Source organism: Oncorhynchus kisutch, linkage group LG13 (genome assembly GCF_002021735.2).
Source record: "Oncorhynchus kisutch isolate 150728-3 linkage group LG13, Okis_V2, whole genome shotgun sequence".
Lineage (NCBI taxonomy): Eukaryota > Metazoa > Chordata > Actinopteri > Salmoniformes > Salmonidae > Oncorhynchus > Oncorhynchus kisutch.
Window position 1 is genome coordinate 55,314,257 of NC_034186.2, and position 23,108 is coordinate 55,337,364.

General features: G+C 40.2%; 1 protein-coding gene across 1 annotated transcript; it reads left to right on the top strand.

Moving 5' to 3' along the window:
* The first annotated feature begins 13,394 nt into the window (after nt 1-13,394).
* On the top strand, nt 13,395-14,700 carry LOC109901490 (uncharacterized). The gene is made up of 3 exons (XM_020497490.2): nt 13,395-13,527; nt 13,603-13,661; nt 13,759-14,700. Exons 1-3 carry the CDS (start codon nt 13,430-13,432, stop codon nt 14,370-14,372), a joined length of 771 nt encoding a protein of 256 aa, XP_020353079.2. The 5' UTR covers nt 13,395-13,429; the 3' UTR covers nt 14,373-14,700.
* Nucleotides 14,701-23,108: the final 8,408 nt, after the last annotated feature.

A 23,108-nucleotide genomic window follows, 5' to 3' on the forward strand; every position in this document is an offset into this window, starting at 1 on the left:
CTAGATGTCAACAGTCTTTAGAAAGAGTTTCATGCTGTTTGTTTTTTTAAACGAGGAAGAAGTTGAAGCTTTTCTAAGTGGCTCCCATTTTGGCTGTAATGTTTCAAAGGGCATGACTGAGACAGCACGTTCTTTTTGTTTATCTCCGGTAAAGACAATAACGATTCTCCGTCTTAAATTGTATTGTTTATTTGCGTATAAAGGTACCTAACGTTTGATTATAAACGTTGATTGACTTGTTTGGATAAGTTTATTGGTAACGTTTGGATTTCATTTTGTATGCATTTTGAAGGAGTGGATTATTGACTGAAGCGCACCAGCTAAACTGAGTTTTTATGGATATAAAGAAGAACATTATCGAACAAAAGGACCATTTGTAATGTAACTGGGACCTTTTGGAGTGCCAACAGAAGGAAATCTTCAAAGGTTATATCGCTATTTCTTACTTTCGTGTCGCAACTCCCTGGTTGAAAATTATTTGTTATGCATTTGTGTGGTTGTAGCTAAATCTAGTTTTCTAGAGCTCACACCTAGCTAAGGCAATATAACAACAACAATACCTTAATATTCCTGATTGACCTGGTCTGTCTTGGAAAAGGGAAGTTTTCATCACGCATCCATTTTTTATATGGTCCCATTATCATTTCTTACAAGGGTAAGCAAATGAGCTAATTGTTGAAAACTGCTCGCATCATGTCAACTGCTAATGTAACTGATTCCATAGCTATCTATAAAAAAAAACTTGCGGCAAAGCATAAAAGGCGCCAAGCTCTACGTAACTAAATTGAGTGCATGGGCGAAACTTAAAAAACTGTGTGAGAAAATAAAATAACAGTTTACTCTCAGTTTGCACTTCGCAGCACAAGCAAAATATCACCAAACATGTATGCACGTGCAGATTTTTTGTTAAGGAAGGACATCTGTAAATTGTTCCAGATTAAAACATTGAAGAGTTAGATGGGACGTGCAACAATTTGAAAAAATGTACTGTTAATTGGCAGCACATGGGGAACAGATATCCTACCTATAAAACAATAACAACTAATGTGGCTAACGTTAGCTAGCTAAGGAGCTAGTTATATCACTTTCACTTCACAAGTATGTGTAGGTAGCACTGGCTAGTTATCTGTTCAGCAGGCCGATCCACCAGCTACCTAGCTGCTGGTTAGCAACGAAAGCTACCTAACACGTACTAAATAAAATAAAATAAAATTGTATTGTATTGGTCACATACACATGGTTAGCAGATGTTAATGTGAGTGTAGCGAAATGCTTGTGCTTCTAGTTCCAACAGTGCAGTAATATCTAACAAGTAATTTAACAATTCCCCAAAAATGACCTAATACACACAAATCTAAAGGGGTGAATGAGAATATGTACAGTTGAAGTCAGAGGTTTACATACACTTAGGTTGGAGTCATGAAAACTTGTTTTTCAACCACTCCACAAATGTCTTGTTAACAAACTATAGTTTTGGCAAGTCGGTTAGGATATCTATTTTGTGCATGACACAATTTTTCCAACAATTGTTTATAGACAGATTATTTCACTTATAATTCACTGTATCACAATTCCAGTGGGTCAGAAGTTTACATACACTAAGTTGACTGTGCCTTTAAACACATTGGAAAATTCCAGAAAATTATGTAATGTCCAACCGTCCAAACGCCTGAAGGTACCACGTTCATCTGTACAAACAATAGTACGCAAGTATAAACACCACGGGACCACGCAGCCATCATACAGCTCAGAAAGGAGACGTGTTCTGTCTCCTAGAGATGAACGTACTTTGGTGTGAAAAGTGCAAATCAATCCAAGAACAACAGCAAAGGACCTTGTGAAGAAACTGGAGGAATAAGGTACAAAAGTATATTTTTCCAAAGTAAAATGAGTCCTATATCGACATACAGTAACCTGAAAGTCCGCTCAGCAAGGAAGAAGCCACTGCTCCAAAACCGGCATAAAAAAGCCAGACTACGGTTTGCAACTGCATATGGGGACAAAGATTGTACTTTTTGGAGAAATGTCCTCTGGTCTGATGAAACAAAAATAGAACTGTTTGGCCATAATGACCATTATTATGTTTGGAGGAAAAATGGGGAGGCTTGCAATCCGAAGAACACCATCCCAACCTTGATGCATGAGGGTGGCAGCATAATGTTGTGGGGGTGCTTTGCTGCAGGAGTGACTGGTGCACTTCACAAAATAGATGGCATAATGAGGCAGGAAAATTATGTGGATATATCAAAGCAACATCTCCAGACAAGTTAAAGCTTGGTCGCAAATGGGTCTTCCAAATGGACAATGTCCCCAAGCATACCTCCAAAGTTTTGGAAAATGGCTTAAGGACAACTAAGTCAAGGTATTGGAGTGGCCATCACAAAGCCCTGACCTCAATCCAATAGATAATTTGTGGGCAGAACTGAAAAAGTGTGTGTGAGCAAGGAGGTCTACACACCTGACTCAGTTACACCAGCTCTGTCAGGAGGAATGGGCCAAAATTCACCAACCTATTGTGGGAAGCTTGTGGAAGGCTACCTGAAGCGTTTGACCCAAGTGAAACATTTTAAAGGCAATGCTACCAAATACTAATTGAGTGTATGTAAACTTCTGACCCACTGGGAATGTGATGAAATAAATCATTCTCTCTACTATTATTCTGACATTTCACATTCTTCATTCCTAACTGACCTAAGACAGGGACTTTTTACTAGGATTAAATGTCAGGAATTGTGAAAAACTGAGTTTAAATGTATTTGGCTAAGGTGTATGTAAACTTCTGACTTTAACTGTAAGTATATGGATGAGCGATGGCCGAGCAACATAGGCATGGTGCAGTAGATGATATGAAATGCATTATATACATGTGAGTAATGTAAGATATGTAAACATTATTATAGTGCAATTATTTAAAGTGGCATTGTGTAAAGTGGCTAGCGATCCATTTGTTAGTGTCCAGTGATTGAAGTCGGAAGTTTGAGTGACCTCACCTCCTCCCTGTAGGATGTTGTTGTTGATGATCAAGCCCACCACTGTTGTGTCGTCTGCATACTTCATGATTGAGTTGGAGGCGTGCATGGCCACGCAGTCGTGGGTGAACAGGGAGTACAGGAGAGGGCTGAGCACACACCCTTGTGGGGCCCCAGTGTTGAGGGTCAGCGAAGTGGAGATGTTGTTTCCTACCTTCACCACCTGGGAGCGGCCCATCAGAAAGTCCAGGACCCAATTGCTCAGGGACTAGCTATATCTCTGTGCAAAACCTGTAATTTCCTGACTGTAGCTATGTTGCTCTACCAGAGTGTATCACAGAAAAAGAAGAGGTCCGAGTCTGAAAAAAAACCATCAGGCGGAAACTAATGACCAGTGTATATTGCATGTGTATTTTCAAGAATGTTAAATATTTACAATTCTGTAGTTTGAATTTGGCGCCCTGCACTTTCACTGGATGTTGGTCAGGTGGGACGGTAGAGTCCCATCTAGCCTAGAGAGGTTTTTAAGCATGATTATCAGAATATGAGGAGTAGAGATTGAGAGTAAGAAATAGGATTAGAAATTGGAAGGAGGTGGTTGAATGAATCTGTATTCACTTTCTCTAACTGTCTGTCATACTGTGTTCCCAGACATCATGGCTGGTGAATCCACACCCTTCCCACAACCCCCAAAAGCAGCACCCCAAGACATAGCCGTCACAATCCTACCAGACAACGTGGTAGGGTGACTTCAAACCTTGAGCTGTAAAGCGGGGATGCAAACTAGTCACAATTTGAATACAAAAGCAGGTGTATTAACATTGTAACAATACAGCAAGCAGAAAAATAATGTATGCATGTGCAGTTTTGCTTAATTTAACGTAAATATGTTTTAATGCATATTGTAGTACAATGATAATTTGTTTTATACGTGTTTTAACTTATAGAGCGCCATATAGGACTATGCAAAACATATTCACGAAACTATTTTATTCACAAAACTATTTATTGTTGACTACTAAAACTATCTATAGGAGTACAGCAAGCAAACAACTTGAGTCATGGCAGAAAGGACTACGAGAATGGTTTTATAATTGAAATACATTTACTTACTAAAAGTGGTGGTTCATCGAAAATACTTTCAACCTCATTAGAACATTTGCCTAGGCATTAGCCTTTACCAGAGACAGTTATTTGATTATAGTTGGATCAGTATTTAGACTTCTGAATGCGACATTTACGATATTTATCTAGAATGTATGAAAAACAGTATGTATTTATCCTCACTTTATGCAACAAATGTTGTCTCGTCATTGTATTGCCCAAAAACAATCTGTTTTGCTTTAAAACATGTTACAGAAATCAACCTACTAGAGCTATGTTTTCTTCCGTTTGTGTCATCTGGTTGATACTCTTCCTCTTGGTTCAAAAATTTGTAAGTAAATTCTGACTCTGACCCAAGTCATGGCTCAGCGCGGATTAATCTAAAATTACTTCCTGGATTTGAATGAAAACATTACTGATATCATTGGGAAATATAAGGCTAGGTAAATATTTGACGCAAAGTAATCTTATCGAGATTTTAACTACAAGGGCCATTGCAGTGATTGGAGGCACCGGTGGTGTCTTTCGGAGGTATTTATGATAAACCTTGACATTAAATGGGGTTTCTATGGGAGAGCTAATCTCAATAGTGAGCGAGACTAAATATTTATCCAACCAACCGGTCTCTGGGGAAGGCTAATGCCTAGGAAAATGTTCTAGTGAGAAAAACATATTTTTTTATGAACTACCCCTTTACATAGTTGATGAAAACATTAAACAAGGTAATACAACCATTAACATTTCAAGATAATATTTTACGAACAAAGCATTTATCTAAATATGAATCTGAGAGGTAGGCAGAGAACATATACTTGACTAAGTCCAAAACTCATATCTTATATACTGTACTTAGAATTGGGGGAGAAAGATAGAAGGGGAGAGTGACACAGTGAGGGAGACAGAGAGAGAAAGAAGGAGATAAGAGTTGTATAGTTACCACTAGTGCTGGGGGATAGGGCTACATCCATCATCAATGGCGATGATAAGACAATGTCAAAAACAATGTTTTGTTAAATTTGTAGTCGACTCGAGAAATTCTGTTTTCAGAAACTTTTTACAATCACGGATAATGATGTTAATAATCTATTCATATTTGTGTTCTGTAAAGTCCTAATATCGGTAACAATTATGGTTTTGTCCCGAATACCCAGCACATCCCTATTAAAGACATACTAACAAGGCAAGGTTTTTTTAGAACCGGTGCACACAAACTGGACGTCAGAGCAAATCCTAATATTAAAATACTGTATTGATTTCGAATAAACATTTTAAAAATATTACAATATCATACAAAAACAAAGTTTCTGTCCATCACAAAGGAAAGAATGAATACATTGTTGATAACTACTACAGCATTGTACAAAGACAAAAATGTTGACCGCAGCTTCTAAAGGCCCAAAATCATGTGTAAGATGTTTATTTTTTTCTGTCTTTTATTAAAATGATTGTTTTATGATGTTTTACAGGTGCAACTGGCAGATGGTGTTAAACTCCAGGCGAACATTATCACTCGACTGAGCAAAGAACCATCAAAGTGTAACGGGTGTCGTCGTCGGATGAAGAGGAATCAGCGGGGTAAGTGTTCATGACTTTTTATTGAAACGGAACACTAAACAAAAATTACAAAGTGACTAACCGAAAACCGAAACAGTCCTGTCAGGTGCAAAACACTAAAAAGAACTACACACAAAAACCATGTGGGAAAAAGCTATTGAAGTATGGTTCCCAATCAAAGACAACGATAGACAGCTGTCCCTGATTGAGAACCATACCCGGCCAAAACAAAGAAATACAAAAACATAGAAAAAAGAACATAGAATGCTCACCCTAATCACACCCTGACCAAACCAAAAATAGAGACATAAAAAGCTCTCTAAAGTCAGGGCTTGACACAAAGTGCATTTCTGAGCTCAAAACAGCTCTTTTTCCCAGAGAGGTGGTGGCCATCTCTTCATTGACAGGAAAAAACCCATTCCGGGACCAGGAGGTAAAGAAACAGCTGTGCCCAACCAAAGTGTCTGCCATTCGAAGTAAGTTGCTTAGTTATTTTTTACTATAAATACTGTACATGTAGAATTATGAAAGACTTTTACTTCAAAAATACAGCAGAACTACTAGTACTGCAAATGGCCAAAAAGGGGTTTTGTAGTTTATTTTATTATTTATTACAAGAGTGTGAATGTGTGTGTGTAACCTGATCTCAGGTCTATTAGTTTGTGCCAAGACTGTTGATTAATTTGGGTTAGGCAGGCTATTCTGTACTCAAAACAAATTTGTTAAAACACTCTTTACTTTTTCTCCACAGCCTTTTTAATTAGGCGAAACCAGATGGAGGAGAAGGTTGTCTTAAAAACAATTAGATCAAAGCTCAACAATGAGTCGAAATTGCTTAAGAAGTCCAAGATTTAGGTTTAAAACTGCTATTTTTTACTTAAAGGGAGTAACTTGGAGGCTAAGGCCTAACTTTTTGATTTGTTAAGTAAGTGAAAATGTATTAAATTGATATTTTTTCAAAAACGATGTCTTCGTATCTATATTACTTATTGTTATAGTATAACTATAAGAATATGTTATAGTATTCCTTTAAGATTACTATAGTCATTCTATAGTATGTCTGAGTTTACCACAAGAATATTATAGAAATTTAAAAAAGTTTCTATAGTAATCTTATAGTATCACTAAAATAATGCTATAGGTATTGCTATAATTTTACTATAAGACTGCTATAGTTGTTCTATAGTATGTCAGAATTTAGTGATATTTGTATAATACTCTTTTATAGGTAATCCTATAGTGCTTTTTCGTGAGGGCAGCAATGAGACACGAGAAATTATGGAGAAAAAATACAGTAAAAAAAAGGATGCTTCACCTCCAAGTTACATCTTTAGGCAATAGATAGCTAGCTAGCTAGTTAATCTGATCGAGCAAACATGAGCTAGCCAGCCAACATGCATTGTTTCTGACACATGCCAAGATCATGCTTTCTTTACGTCTGACAGATATGTAGCTACCGTAGCTAGCTAGATAATAATGGTTTATGATGATTGCAGTTTAGTTCATTATCTAGTTATCTAGCTAGCTAGCAAGCTAAGTGTAAAATTCAACTAGCTAGCAAGCTAGGTAAATGATAACCCTCTTAATTATATTAGAAAGTATGCTTCACCTCCAAGTTACATCTGTAGGTAATAGCTAGCTAGCTAACCAAATAGGCAGTTTTGAAGATACTCACTCTGTAGCTTATCATGCTTTTCTGACCAACTTGACATACTTCACACCAATCTCAGCCTACTCCTTCTTGCCTACTCCTGTCTCTCTGTCTTCTTCTAGGTTCAAATATATGGCTTTAGTCCGGTGCTTCATTGACATTGTCAAAAGAAACATGCTTGCACACAGTCATCCGGTGCAGCCAGGCAGTCAAATGACTCAACGTTCAACAGTCTTCAATCTACAGTACCAGTCAAAAGAATGGACACACCTACTCATTCAAGGGTTTTATTTATTTTTGCTATTTTCTACATTGTAGAATAATAGTGAAGTCATCAAATATATGATATAACACATGGAATCATGTGGTAACCAAAAAAGTAAGAAATAAATCAAAATATATTTTATATTTGAGATTCTTCAAAGTAGCCACCCTTTGCCTTGATGACAGCTTTGCACACCTTTGTAATTATTTCAACCAGCTTCATGAGGTAGTCAACTGTAGGGCATTTCATTTTAAAAGTTAATTTGTGGAATTTCTTTTCATCTTAATCCGTTTGAGCAAATCAGCTGTGTTGTGACAAGGTAGCGGTGGTATACAGAAGACAGCCCTATTTGGTAAAAGACCAAGTCCATATTATGCCAAGAACAGCTCAAGCAAGCAAAGAGAAACAACAGTCCATCATTACTTTAAATCATGAAGGTCAGTCATTCAGGAAGATTTCAAGAACTTTCAATATTTTATTCAAGTGCAGTCACGAAAACCATCTATGATGAAACTGGCTCTCATTAGGACCGCCACAGGGAAGGAAGACCCAGAGTTGACTCTGCCGCAGAGGATAAGTTCATCAGAGTTACCAGCCTCAGAAAATGCAGCCCAAATAAATGAGTTTAAGTAACAGACACATCTCAGCAGACACATCTCAGCATCAAGTGTTCAGAGGAGACTGCGTGAATTCCTTTTATTTTTTATTTCAGGCCTTCATGGTCAAATTGCTGCAAAGAAACCACTACTAAAGAACACCAATGAGAAGAAGACACTTGCTTTGACTAAGAAACACAATCAGTGGACATTAGACCGGTGGAAATCTGTCCTTTTCTCTGATGAGTCCAAATTTGAGGTTTTTGGTTCCAACCGTCATGACTTTGTGAGACGCAGAGTAGGTGATATTGTTCACCTACTCTGTGTCTCACAAAGACATGACGGTTGGAACCAAAAATCTCAAATTTGGACTCATCAGACCAAAGGACAGATTTCCACCGGTGGTTCCCACCATGAAGCATGGAGGAGGAGGTGTGATGGTGTGGGGATGCTTTGCTGGTGACACTGTCTGTGATTTATTTAGAATTCAAGGCACCCTTAACCAACATGGCTACCACAGCATTCTGCAGCGATACGCCATCCCATCTGGTTTGCGCTTAGTGGGATATTTGTTTTTCAACAGGACAATAACCCAATGCACCTCCAGGTTGTGTAAGGGCTATTTGACCAAGATGTAGAGTGATGGAGTGCTGCGTCAGATGACCTGGCCTCCATAATTACCTGATCTCAACCCAATTGAGATGGTTTGGGATGAGTTGGACCACAGACTGAAGGAAAAGCAGCCAACAAGTGGTCAGCATATGTGGGAAACATGGTCTTTAACATTTTGAAAGAATCCATGTGTCCTGGCTAAAAACCCAATCTGGCATTCATACCATCATGGCCACCTAATCATCTCCAGTTAACAATTGTCTCATTCATCCCCCTCCTCTCCCCTGTAACTATTCTCCGGGTCGTTGCTGTAAATGAGAATGTCTTCTCAGTCAACTTACCTGGTAATATAAGGGTTAAATAAATCAAATATAATAAATGTTACACAGAACAAAAATATCCCCAAATGATCTAACCTGGACTTTTTAAGGTAATAGATTGAACATAATTTTGACAGATGATGAGTTCATTTGAGTTGTTACATAACCTCATAGCATTTACCAATATTTAGTAGCATGCTGTAGCCGTGCATCTAGAGAATTATCCTGATATTTTCTTAGACGGCAGTAATACAGCAAAGAACATAAGACAACGTTGTTCATGAATGATTATTTGTTTATATGCCTCTTGCTTGAGTCTCATGCCCTCTGTATGGACCAGCCATAACTAATTAGTCCCTGAATGCAAAGTTATGCTGAGGGAGGGTGGAGGAGGATGGGGGAAGGTAGGACATTGCAGATGTGGAATTCACAGCATCTAAATTTGGCCTGACAGGTGACTGCATCCCTGCTGCACCCTGGCTCATTGGCGGGGTATTTGTTTTGGGATATCATTGTCGATATTTGACGACAAGTTTTCTTCCCTAATTGGGACAGAATATAAAGGAGCCATCACATTGTCACTGTTAATTATCACTGTGTGTTGTCGCTATGCCGTGTCTCAACACCGTTCTTCGCCAGTACAGGGATGACGACAGATTGTGTCCCGACAGTCATTGTTCAGTCGGTTTAGAGAAGGGTAGAAAATAAGATTTCCAAATGAATTGTTGTGCGAGACTCTGCTGGCCCGATATCTTGCTTTTCACTTTAATGAATGTTGTTTGAGCACAGGATGAATTGGATGACTTGGTAATGTGGTAGTGCAAAGACTAAATAGATTATTCTCTCTCAAACTCACCCACCCACACACACTCTCTCTCGCTCTCTCTTACTTTACCACCATTCCTCTCTCCAATACCATCTATTTCTATTTTATTCTATCTCTATTCATCTTCCCCTCCCTCTCTTCTCCCCTCCCTCCTTCTGCTGATTGAAATTCATGCTGTGGGCTAGCTTCAGCCCTAGAGCCTCTAAGAGCCTGGTGTCTGGTGACCATACCGTCAGGCAGCAAAGGTAGTGGGAGGAGGAGGGGGGGGGAAATGTGAAGACGAGTTCAAGAGAGGCTATCCTGCCTCTGAAATAAAGATGGTGACCACACCGGCAGGCACCTCGGGCAGTGGGATGAAGAGGAAGAGGAGGGGGGAGGAGGATGAACAGGATGAGGATGGGGCGAAGATGTGAATACAAGTTCAAGATTCAGGCTACCCTGCCTCTGAAACAAGAAGGTAATAATGAGTCATCTGCCAGAAGGCCAGTGGTTACGTGGAGTTGCCAAGGGTAGTAAGGGTACTAGGCTAGGCAATGTTAAAACTCCAATACCGCCTCAGACCTTCTACCTCAGTGGGCAGCGATGGAGTGAGCAAGGCAAAACAATTTACACACACACAAACACACACACACAAATCCACTGCAAAAGACACGCCTGGGCAAATATTGTTTACTGATTTGGGGATTTGGGCTTAAAGGAGGGCAATGTTCAGCATTTCAATCTACACAGTAAACACTCATAATTGGATTGTGTGCATATGGGCTTTGATGTGTTTCAAACCTCGGAGGACAGCATATTATAAGGCCTAACTGATTTTCATACATATTAGCATGTGTTTAGGAAAATTAGCCAAAAACAAACCTCTGGTAGAGAGTTGTAATTATTTGTCTAATTGTGAGTTTAAGGTTTTACTTGGTGCACTGTACAACCCAGTTACAGTCCTTTATTTTTTTATTTCCATAATAGATGTGGTTGGTTGTGGACTGGTGGTTAACCAGAGAAGTGTGGGTCTAAGTGTCTTCCAGGGCCAATCCTGTGGAGGTGACATCGAATACCCCCGGCTAGCTACAAATTGGTCCCCAGAGGCGAGACAGAGGCCAGGGGGGCCAGAGTGAGGGGACCAGCTTCGACCCTCCACGGCTGACACTGTATCCCCGAAGGGCTCAGCCAAGCTCAGGCAGGAATGTCGGTGAAATAAGCCCCCTAGCTATACCTCCACTTGGGATATGAATTGTGTTAACACAGTCCACCAATCACAGGCTTGAGGGAAATAAGGGAAAGCAGTCTGAAGGTAAAACAATTTAACTCTTTTACTTTCTTTTTTTTCTTCTCCTTCACAAAGATAATTACATTAGAAGTCAGTTTGGGCTATACTTTTGGACACACATTTATATATCCTTTATTTAACCAGGCAAGTTCATTAAGAACAAGCCAATTAAAGGGATACTTCAGGATTTTGGCAATTAAATTCTTTATCTATCTACTTCCCTAGCGTCAGATGAACTCATGGATACCATTTCTATGTCTCTGCATCCAGCATGAAGGAAATTAGAGGTAGTTTGGCAAGCCAATGCTAACTAGCGTTAGCACAATAGTTGGACGTTTATGGTATCTACTTGCATGCTATCAGTTACTATAGACTTCCAGTCAATGTGCTAATGCTAGTTTGCGATTGTGCAAACACTAGTAAGAAACTTCCTTAAACTGCTCGCCGAGACATAAAAATTTGCATCTGACTGGGGAAGTAGATAAAGGGCTTTCTTGCCAAAATCCTGAACTATCTGTTGAAGAACATGTGCTTATTAACACAGAGTAATGTAGGTACAGTCGATCTAACCTATGACAATATAAATATGCTTTCTGATTATAAAGGAACAATAGTGTAGGCTGTCCTTGGTCCCTCCAAAGGTTGCACCATTACATTTGGCTACAGTACTTCCCCAGTGACACCCCGGCCAGGAGAAATGTGAGCTCCTTGGCTTAGTAAGTGTTCACATCCTTGGTTTCACATCACCTTCAATTTGAATACCATTACCTGCGGTGCCACTTTCAAATAATGGTATTACTATTTCAAGTCTACCTAAAGATTGTAACCTTCCACATTCAAAATACCTATTCAATTCATACTTTATAGCTTACTTGCATGCAACAAAAATTGACAAAAATGGTGGCAGGGTAGCCTGTTGGTTAGAGCGTTGGACTAGCAACCTGGAGGTTGCAAGTTGAAAACCCCGAGCTGACAAGGTACAAATCTGTCGTTCTGCCCCTGAACAGGCAGTTAACCCACTGTTCCTAGGCTGTCATTGAAAATAAGAATTGGTTCTTAACTGACTTGCCTAGTTAAATAAAGGTCAAATAAAAATAATTAATTACCAAAGTATGGGTCCAGGGTAAAGGTGAAAGTGCAATTACCGAATTAAATCAAGCTGCCATTTAGCTTGTCAGTCCTGTCAGAAATAATTTGGGTGAATTATTAAATGCTTCTGCTGGTCTCCTTAACTTTAACGTCAGACATCCCCACACTGCACGAGTCAAAGCAAAGTATTTTTTCCCTTTAATGAAGCAAAATTATTAATCATGTTGTTTTTTTCTCACACTAGCCTGATAGTCTTCCAAAGACTGAAGTAACCCCAAAACAAGGCTTTACATTGACTCCTATTTGTATTTTTACTGGCATGCTGTTACCAAATATATCTTGCAAGAAGGGGGGGGGCATCTGTCGTTCATTTCATCTGAGGCAATTATGGATTTTTAAGTCTAATATTTCCAAATTGCAGATTGTTATCATGATTTTCTGTCCATTTAATTGAAAAAATGCAATTACTGCATACTACCATAGGAAAGCAGTGCCTTGGTAACAAAAGAAATGGGAGAAATTGTGTATATTTGGGAATTATTGTGCGCACCTATGATTACTCAGCTTTTTTACCTCATTCTTTTCAATTTTAATATGAAAGTCAGGCCCCGTATTCACATTATTCATTATGAAATAAAAAGCCAAACTGATCCTAGTTCAGCTGAGACGCTTTGGCTGTGTTTAGACAGGCAGCCCAATTCTTATATTTTGTTCCACGAATTGTTATTTTGTCCAATCAGATAAGCTCTGAAAAAGATCTCATGGGAAAAGAGCTGATGTGATTGGTCAAAAGACCAATTAGTGGAAAAAATATCAGAATTGGGCTACCTGTGTAAACACAGCCATAGTCTGTAATAATGATAATTTTTTATCGGATTATTTGTATCATTTTTTCCCATCTACCTAAAGATCTATTGAATTCATATTTTACAGCTTACTTGCATGCAACAAAAATGGACGGTTAAATCACATATATAGAACACTGTTTAATATTGATGGGTTAAACCACCACAATGCTGCCGCTGAGCAGACATTTCTATCTAATCAGCTCGTGTAATAAAGCAATTTGCCTAATGGTTGAGTAAATTAAATGTTTGGGTTTGGTTTCCATGGCAACCAGCTTTCGGTAATTAGTTAATCAAGACAGACAAGGTTTGAGGCTCAGAGTGGCTACATATGTCAAGTGGGTGTAAGGTACTTGAATCATTTGGTCATCAGGTAGTTTGTGTCCATACCACAGAAACAATGCATCGAGCTCTGCCCATATATCTAAGGTAAAACTTGTGGCTCTTGAATTTTTTAAAATCTTATTAGATCATGTATTTCTATTGAATTTCTTTCTCTTGCAGTGTCTTTTTGATTAGCTCTGTCTTTGCTGGAGGTTCCTGGTGTGCCAACACGGCAAGAGGTACTCTGCGTGTCCTAAATGTTGTCGCTTAATGCCATATTTTGGCTTAAGATACATACACTAACATTTCTGTTTTGTTGCTGTCTTTTCACTTTAGCCCGAGCAGCTTCCCTGGGTTTGGATCTCCCTAGGACCCAGTTTGTCCCTTACCATCTTCGACCAACACGCCATAGAAGTTTTGATCCCATAAAAACCCACTATGAAAATAATTATGGTCCCAAAGAGGCTGAGTTTGATCCTATCCTTCCGCACAATGGTGAAATTCAAGGGGCTGGATATCCAAATGACTGGGCCTATGGACAAGTCTTCCCCAGAGGCTTTCAACCCAAACCATCTACACTGAACCATCACGGTTCTGATCTCAGTTTGGCTGACTCCTCTGTCTACACTCCCAAGGGACAATTTGTTAGCAGCCACAAGCCCAACTTTGAGCAGGTCAAGAATTCTGTGCCTCGACCAAATGTAATGGTAGCCCCTAGTCAGTTTGAGTACTCAGAGAAAGTGGACAATCGAGGCTACTATAAGCCTGTTGTAGTTCAGCCTGTCGCCAGCAGACGTAGAACAGCCCAGAGTGTGGTTTCACGACACCAGAGCAGAGGTGCTGTACCCTATGGAAAAAGTATCCTGTGGTCATGGCCACAGACTTTTCCTCTAAATCCGCTCCACCATCCCAGAGTGGACTCATCAGCCCCCGAGCTAAGACAATTCTGATCCCAGGGCATGGTGCTGTCATTCTGTGATCAAAGAGCTGAAATATGAAGCAGTTTGATTAAGTGTCAGAAAAAACAGGGATCCGGTTGGTTAAGATCCTAACGGACAAACTTTCCTTTGCAAACTACCTTTGTCTGAGGAGCCAACCATACCATTGGTGAGCAAATCGGTGACTTTATGCACTTTTTAAGGGCAAAACATGTAAGTTGTGTTTGTAATCCAGTACATTTACTTATCCATGACATCACTGTTCTGAATTACTATTTGGTTATGCCCCCCCCACTGTCCAGTGTTTATCCTTCAAATAAATGTCCATTATGTTTTGAGATCGGGTTTTTTATTACTAGGAAAAATTAAACTGCTAGACCAAGTAAAGACTAACAATTTGCTACATTTATAGAATTTTGGTTTACTTATTTTATTTTATTACATTCCTGAACAAAATAATGTACTTTTTACTCCATACATTTTCCCTGACATCCAAAAGTACTCAGATTTTGAATGCTTAGCAGGGCTGGAAAAAAGGTCCAATTCATGCACTTTTTCCTCTAATCTGGTCGACTCACTATACACATGCTTCATTTGTAAATTGTGTTGAAGTGTGTTAGAGTGCCCCTGGCTATCCATACATTTTTTTTCAATCTAAAATTGTGTTGTCTGCTTAATATAAGGAATTCTTACTCAAGTAGTATTTTACTGGGTGACTTTTACTTGAGTCATTTTCTATGAAGGTATCTTTACTTTTACTCAAGTATGGCAACTGGGTACTTTTTCCACTGATTAGATAGTTAATCCAGAGATTCTTACCTTTTCCTCGATTTGGCAGTCTCGTGTAAATCATCATTGCATTTGTAGTTCTTTCTGATAGCGTATTAGCAGCTAATTAGCATTTTCTTTGGGGGGATAAACGCAGGTGAATACATTGCTAAAAGTCACCTTGTCCTAAACCTAGAGAGATTTACATGGTTATCAAAATGTCACGGCCAGGGTAAGCCTACACTAAACACAGCTTTTATTTTAAGTGTTTCTAAAATCCCCTATGGGAAAATTGAATGTTGGAAAAACGATTGGAACCATTTCCCTATTTGACCGCTAGGTTTTATGGTTAATGTGACTCATACTGTACTACTCTATATCTGGCATGCTCACATGAGCGAGGGAACAGCTGGCTCTGGTCTACTTATTGTCCCCAAAGTTGCCAGGATATCATGTGCATCACAGTATATCTGTACACTCGTAACAAGCCAAGCAGTACAAAACTTCTATTAGATCAAATAAGTGACACTTATCAAAATAGCAATATTTTTATCTTGACTAAATTCAACTCTCATTGCCCCCCATACAAAATCTCCTCACTTGCTTAATAATTAATGATCTGCTTAATGTGGGCAGAATTTGAGCAGAGTACATCCTCTCTCTTAGCCTCTTCCTCTCTGCCTACACTTCATTAACCTCAAATGTATTTGCTGTAGGACTCACATCTACTGTTAAATGTGTCCAACCTTACTGATCTCAGAATGCTCGATGCTACCAGAGTGCCATCTATTGGTGCAAGCAAGCTGGTGTCATATTGGATTACACTGCTGTCCAACCAGTACTGTGAATCAAACATATTACCCTTGGCAAATACCATAATGTCAGTCTCTTGCTTTACCAACAGGATTGTGACGTTAATTTCACCAAGTAGACTTGATCTTTCAAAGGCTCAAGGTTTGTTTTCTGACTTTTAACATTTGAACAAAGGCTTACATTCATTTGCAGTTCTTGAGAAATATCGTATGGGATTTCAAGACGTTCGGATTCACTGCATAGGCATTTTACAAGATGTTAAAGGGACATGACACTCCAAAATCAAACTTTGCCACTTTTTTTCAGACCTTAAATTTGTACTTCTGTTAATATAAGTCCACTTCCCACTGGCCATATGTTTAGTAGATCCAGGACAGTATACAGTATGAACATTTCTTTCTGGCTTTTTGAATGGAGAGCAGGCATGAGAAACACAATTGAATTTGCCATTGGTGTGATTAATTAAAGCAAGGCTTCCATTCCCTTTGCCTTCAGTGAAAGGACCTCACACATCACTCCCAGCTTTCATCTCTCCCTGAAAAGCAGTTTGAGGAGTGCAAAGAAGGAGAGACAGATAAGGTTATACTGAACGCGCCATAAATCAATCTCAGGCGCGCAAAGAGAGCCAGCTATGAACACTCGTCCAGAACGCAAATAGGAAAGTAAGTGACAGAACAAAGTGAAGCAATTAACTGGGTTTTTAAAGGAGGGGTGGGCAGGAGAGTGTGGTCATACATCATTTGTCAAATGGGTGGTGTGTGGGCAGGTGTGAAGGGGTGAGGGACCTGTCATCCACTAGGTGGGATGACTAAGTGAAAAACACCTGGTGAAGGTTCACCTGGCTTGGAGTTATCAAATATAATGTATTTGTATAGCCCTTCTTACATCAGCTGATATCTCAAAGTGCTGTACAGAAACCCAGCCTAAAACCCCAAATAGCAAGTAATGCAGGTGTAGAAGCACAGTGGCTAGGAAAAACTCCCTAGAAAGGCCAAACACCTAGGAAGAAAACTAGAGAGGAACCAGGCTATGAGGGGTGGCCAGTCCTCTTCTGGCTGTGCCAGCTGGAGATTATAACAGAACATGGCCAAGATGTTCAAATGTTCATAAATGACCAGCATGGTAGAATAATAATAATCACAGTAGTTGTCTAGGGTGCAGCAAGTCAGCACCTCAGGAGTAAATGTAAGTTGGCTTTTCATAGCCGATCATTAAGAGTATCTCTACTACTCCTGCTGTCTCTAGAGAGTTGAAAACAGCAGGTCTGGGACAGGTAGCACGTCCGGTGAACAGGTCAGGGTAACATAGCCGCAGGCAGAACAGTTGAAACTGGAGCAGCAGCACGGCCAGGTGGACTGGGGACAGCAAGGAGTCATCATGCCAGGTAGTCCTGAGGCATGGTCCTAGGGCTCAGGTCCTCAGAGAGAGAGAAAGAGAGAATTAGAGAGAGCATACTTACATCCTTTATCATCTCTGCACCCAGAGCCAAATATTTTGTGAGCTGGCCAGTTACTCCATGTTAAGGCTCTCATGGGAGACTATGTTCTTAATTATACCGACAATATTTAGATGGGTAATTTTGTTGTCACTCACAATATTATCTCACCAAACTTCTGTACCTGTACCTTTGATGTAATCTTAACCTATCATACATGTGGGTTCGTAGACTTCACTTCCTCTAAGAAAATGAATCGTCAACTACTAATTGTCTAATCTCACAGCGAAATTAGTGCCACACAGTATCTACTATATGACACCACCAGTATGCTTCTGTTTCTTCTCAATCAATGAATTAATGACCCGGTTCCCTCGTACAGCACAGCGAGAGACTACATTGCGGCTGTTGGAGCCAACCTCTTTCTAACCTGAGTGAGGCTAATTAAGCACACTTGTTTCACAAACACGACAAACACTCTTTTATTAGTACTGTGACTCACTCTCAAACACCATGTGACTAATGCTTCAGGGGAGCCCTCTGTGTGTGTGTGTGTGTGTGTGTGTGCGTGTGTGTGTGTGTGTGTGTGTGTGTGTGTGTGTGTGTGTGTGTGTGTGTGTGTGTGTGTGTGTGTGTGTGTGTGTGTGTGTGTGCGTGCGCACTCGCTTCAAGGTGTGTATGTATTTCCAGAGAGGTAGCAGGCTCTCCAAGCCCTCCAGTGGAGCACCTCTCATCCCCATAACTAGGGAAAGGAAAGGACAACATTATAGATGGAGCTTATTATGTAAAGGACGTTGTTTATTTACTCTGGGAGGCACACGAGTGGACATAGCCTGAGAGATGAAGGCTGCGTCCCAAATGGTATCCTCTTCCTTATGAAGTGAAATACTTTTGACCAGAGCCTCATGGGCCCTGGTCAAAAGTACTGCGTTATATCAAAAATCAGGTGCCATTTGGACGCTGGCGGAATTTATATGGGCCATATACACTGAGTATACCAAACACTAGGAACACCTTCCTAATATTGAGTTGCAGCCCCTCCCCCACTCACATCTCCCCCTTTTGCCCTCAGAACAGCCTCAATTCCCCGGGGCATGGACTCTACAAGGTGTCGAAAGCATTGCACAGGGATAATGGCTCATTTTGACTCTAACGCTTTCCACAGTTGTGTCAACTTGGCTGGATGTCGTTTAGGTGGTGGACCATTCTTGATACACACGTGAAACTGTTGAGAGTGAAAAACTCAGCAGCATTGCAGTTCTTGACACACACTGGTGCACCTGGCACCTACTACCATACCCCATTCAAATGCACTTACATTTTATGTCCAGCCCATTCACCCTCTTAATGGCACACATATACAATCCATGTCTCAATTGTCTCAAGGCTTAAAAATCCTTCTTTAACCTGTCTCCTTCATCTACACTGATTGAAGTGGATTTAACAAGTGACATCAATAAGGGAAAATAGCTTTCACCTGGATTCACCTGCTCAGTCTGTCATGGAAAGAGCAGGTGTTCTTAATATTTTGTATACTCAGTATTTAATTATATTCCAGCTACCCTCCAGCTTCCAGTCTCTCCTCATCATTTTGAAGAGAGCAGTCCAGTTTGAAGCTGGAAAAGTGAAGTTCAGGTCTGGCACATTGTCAGCATTGGTGTACTCATCTAGAGGTGAAAGCTCAAGTGTGTGTGTGTGTGTGTGTCCAACCATCCATCCCTGTGTGCTTGCAAGCATTACTTTATACAGTACAGTGCCTTGCGAAAGTATTCGGCCCCCTTGAACTTTGCGACCGTTTGCCACATTTCAGGCTTCAAACATAAAGATATAAAACTGTATATTTTATGAAGAATCAACAACAAGTGGGACACAATCATGAAGTGGAATGACATTTATTGGATATTTCAAACTTTTTTAACAAATCAAAAACTGAAAAATTGGGCGTGCAAAATGATTCAGCCCCCTTAAGTTAATACTTTGTAGCGCCACCTTTTGCTGTGATTACAGCTGTAAGTCGCTTGGGGTATGTCTCTATCAGTTTTGCACATCGAGAGACTGACATTTTTTCCCATTCATCCTTGCAAAACAGCTCGAGCTCAGTGAGGTTGGATGGAGAACATTTGTGAACAGCAGTTTTCAGTTCTTTCCACAGATTCTCTATTGGATTCAGGTCTGGACTTTGACTTGGCCATTCTAACACCTGGATATGTTTATTTTTGAACCATTCCATTGTAGATTTTGCTTTATGTTTTGGATCATTGTCTTGTTGGAAGACAAATCTCCATCCCAGTCTCAGGTCTTTTGCAGACTCCATCAGGTTTTCTTCCAGAATGGTCCTGTATTTGGCTCCATCCATCTTCCCATCAATTTTAACCATCTTCCCTGTCCCTGCTGAAGAAAAGCAGGCCCAAACCATGATGCTGCCACCACCATGTTTGACAGTGGGGATGGTGTGTTCAGGGTGATGAGCTGTGTTGCTTTTACGCCAAACATAACGTTTTGCATTGTTGCCAAAAAGTTCAATTTTGGTTTCATCTGACCAGAGCACCTTCTTCCACATGTTTGGTGTGTCTCCCAGGTGGCTTGTGGCAAACTTTAAACGACACTTTTTATGGATATCTTTAAGAAATGGCTTTCTTCTTGCCACTCTTCCATAAAGGCCAGATTTGTGCAATATACGACTGATTGTTGTCCTATGGACAGAGTCTCCCACCTCAGCTGTAGATCTCTGCAGTTCATCCAGAGTGATCATGGGCCTCTTGGCTGCATCTCTGATCAGTCTTCTCCTTGTATGAGCTGAAAGTTTAGAGGGACGGCCAGGTCTTGGTAGATTTGCAGTGGTCTGATACTCCTTCCATTTCAATATTATCGCTTGCACAGTGCTCCTTGGGATGTTTGAAGCTTGGGAAATCTTTTTGTATCCAAATCCGGCTTTAAACGTCTTCACAACAGTATCTCGGACCTGCCTGGTGTGTTCCTTGTTCTTCATGATGCTCTCTGCGCTTTTAACGGACCTCTGAGACTATCACAGTGCAGGTGCATTTATACGGAGACTTGATTACACACAGGTGGATTTTATTTATCATCATTAGTCATTTAGGTCAACATTGGATCATTCAGAGATCCTCACTGAACTTCTGGAGAGAGTTTGCTGCACTGAAAGTAAAGGGGCTGAATAATTTTGTACGCCCAATTTTTCAGTTTTTGAATTGTTAAAAAGTTTGAAATATCCAATAAATGTCGTTCCACTTTATGATTGTGTCCCACTTGTTGTTGATTCTTCACAAAATAATACAGTTTTATATCTTTATGTTTGAAGCCTGAAATGTGGCAAAAGGTCGCAAAGTTCAAGGGGGCCGAATACTTTCGCAAGGTGGTCTATATCAGGCTTTTTGTTCACCTATAGGTACACAACTGGGAGCCAAGGTCAGACTGTGAGATGGAGAAATGCTGAAACAATGAGATGGAGGTGTGATGTGCAACACCCAGTATAAATCTGGTTCACCCCTAGTTTCTTCACCCTCCTCCTCTATACAGCAAAAATACAATTTGGCCTGTTTCTATATTTCCATGTTTTTTATCTGAACATTTTAAGTCAGTTTTGCATTGTAATCAGTCATTGTTGCTCTGCTTTTGGGCAACATTCTCTAACATAGTTGACTCTTTGAATGCACCTTGTCTTTCCTCGAACATGTCGACAAACCCTCAAACACCTCTTCAAATGTAATTATCTTCTTAACACGCAATCCCAGGAGGCACAGTGTGGTTAATAAGACTGTGGTTATCCCCTCTATCCCTGATCCATCCCTCACTCCCTACCTCCCTCATCCCCTCTTTCCTCCTCTTGTCCTCCCTCCCACAGCAGCCTCTCTCTGTGAGCCCACTAGGCTGCCAGCGCCACTGACCTGTGGTAAGAGGGAAATCAATAGTCAATTCCATTTTGCGGCCAGCGTTTGACAGGTACTAGATACGAGTGGATTGGATGCATGTAAGGAGCAGGACCGTGAGTCTGAGCCTGTCTGACCCTCCCTCCCTCTCTCTCACCCTCCCCTATGAAGTGCATGCAGCCAAAGTCCTGTTTCCTCTAACTACTGCCAGTTCAAAAACACTATGCCAGCCAAGCAGCAGGGGGCGGGGGGACAAAATATGTTTTGATGTCAAACAAGTGAATCATATATTGTAGTTGTTGTATAGTAAAAATGTATAGATAAATCCATGAGGGGAGCTTCACATGTGTATGGGTTTACCTTGAATACATTATGGGTTCATTATCTGTTGCAATAAGAGCTTTGATGTACATGTATCTATTTGGGCTCCTGAGTGGCGCAGCGGTCTAAGGCACTGCATCTCAGTGCAAGAGGTATCACTGCAGTCCCTGGTTTGTATCCAGGCTGTATCACATCCGATCGGGAGTACCATAAGGCGGCACACAATTGCCCCGGGGGTAGGTTGTCATTTTAAATAAGATTTTTTTCTTAACTGACTTGCCTAGTTAAGTAAAGGTTAAATAAATAAATACAAATAAATGAAAACGAATATACACTGAGTGTACAAAACATTAGGAACACTGTCCTAATATTGAGTTGGACCCCCTTCTGCCCTCAGAACAGCCTCAATTCATTGGGGCATGGACTCTACAAGGTGTCAAAAGCATTACACGGGGATGTGTTGTACACTCCATGTATTTCACCAGAAAAGGGTCCTGGAAAATATACGGTGCCGAATATTTCCCCTGCAATGTCTAATTTGTTCATTTGCATAAGACGCTAAAGGGGAGAGACAGTCAGTGAGCAGTAAAATACAGTACATACACAGGAACCCCCAATCAAGCGAGGACGGTTCATCCTCAGCCTGTGTTCACTCGGGGCCCCAAGCTAATTTTACTGCTCACTGAGATGTAACATGTAATACCCAATAGATTGAGAGCACTCTGTTCATTAACGCTGATTAAAGGAAATGATCAAGCAAAATATGTCAACTGCACGATAATCAGGTAATGCATTTTTAATTAGTGTCTACTTCTCTTTTCTCTGTTGATTTTCACCCAATGACTTGGTTATGCATTCCTGCAATTCTCTCTCTGGCACCCTCTGATTATCAGTTAGGATTCATTATGGTTTGTGAGGACGCAGGAGAGCGGGAGAGTGGGGATATGGTAGTTAGATGAAAAGTTGAGTGGGTAAGCCTCTATATTTGAAACCGAGGCCACCGAAACAAAATAATTGTACAATTTAATAAGCTAATAAACATGACACAGTGACTTGCTCCGACTGCCCATGAGGGTCAAGGCACAGTTTACAATCATATTTAAGAGCTGTTTCTATTAACAAAGCAACAAAAGGTTAGACAGATAGAGAGGGGCCAATACACATTGGAGAAGACAGTGGTGTATTTGACACTTAATGGAGGAAACTCAAGAATAGGAGTTCATATTAAACTCTTATGTTGTTCCTAGATAAGGGAACTGTAGATATGCAACATAGTCTCATGCACTATATGTTCCATTTGAATGTTTTTGCTAAATAGTTAAATATGGAAAATGTGTTTTTTGGTTTCCAATAAAACTTTGCATATGATCGGATTTAAAAATGTTTAGGTTTCTGTCAGAGTTGAGATTTGTGTTCTGTACAATATTACTGGAATCTGAAGCCATGTTTCTTTATGAAAAATATTGTTTTTAATGTGACAATGCCTTTAATGGCCAGTCAATAGTTCTTGTCACGCCCTGGCCT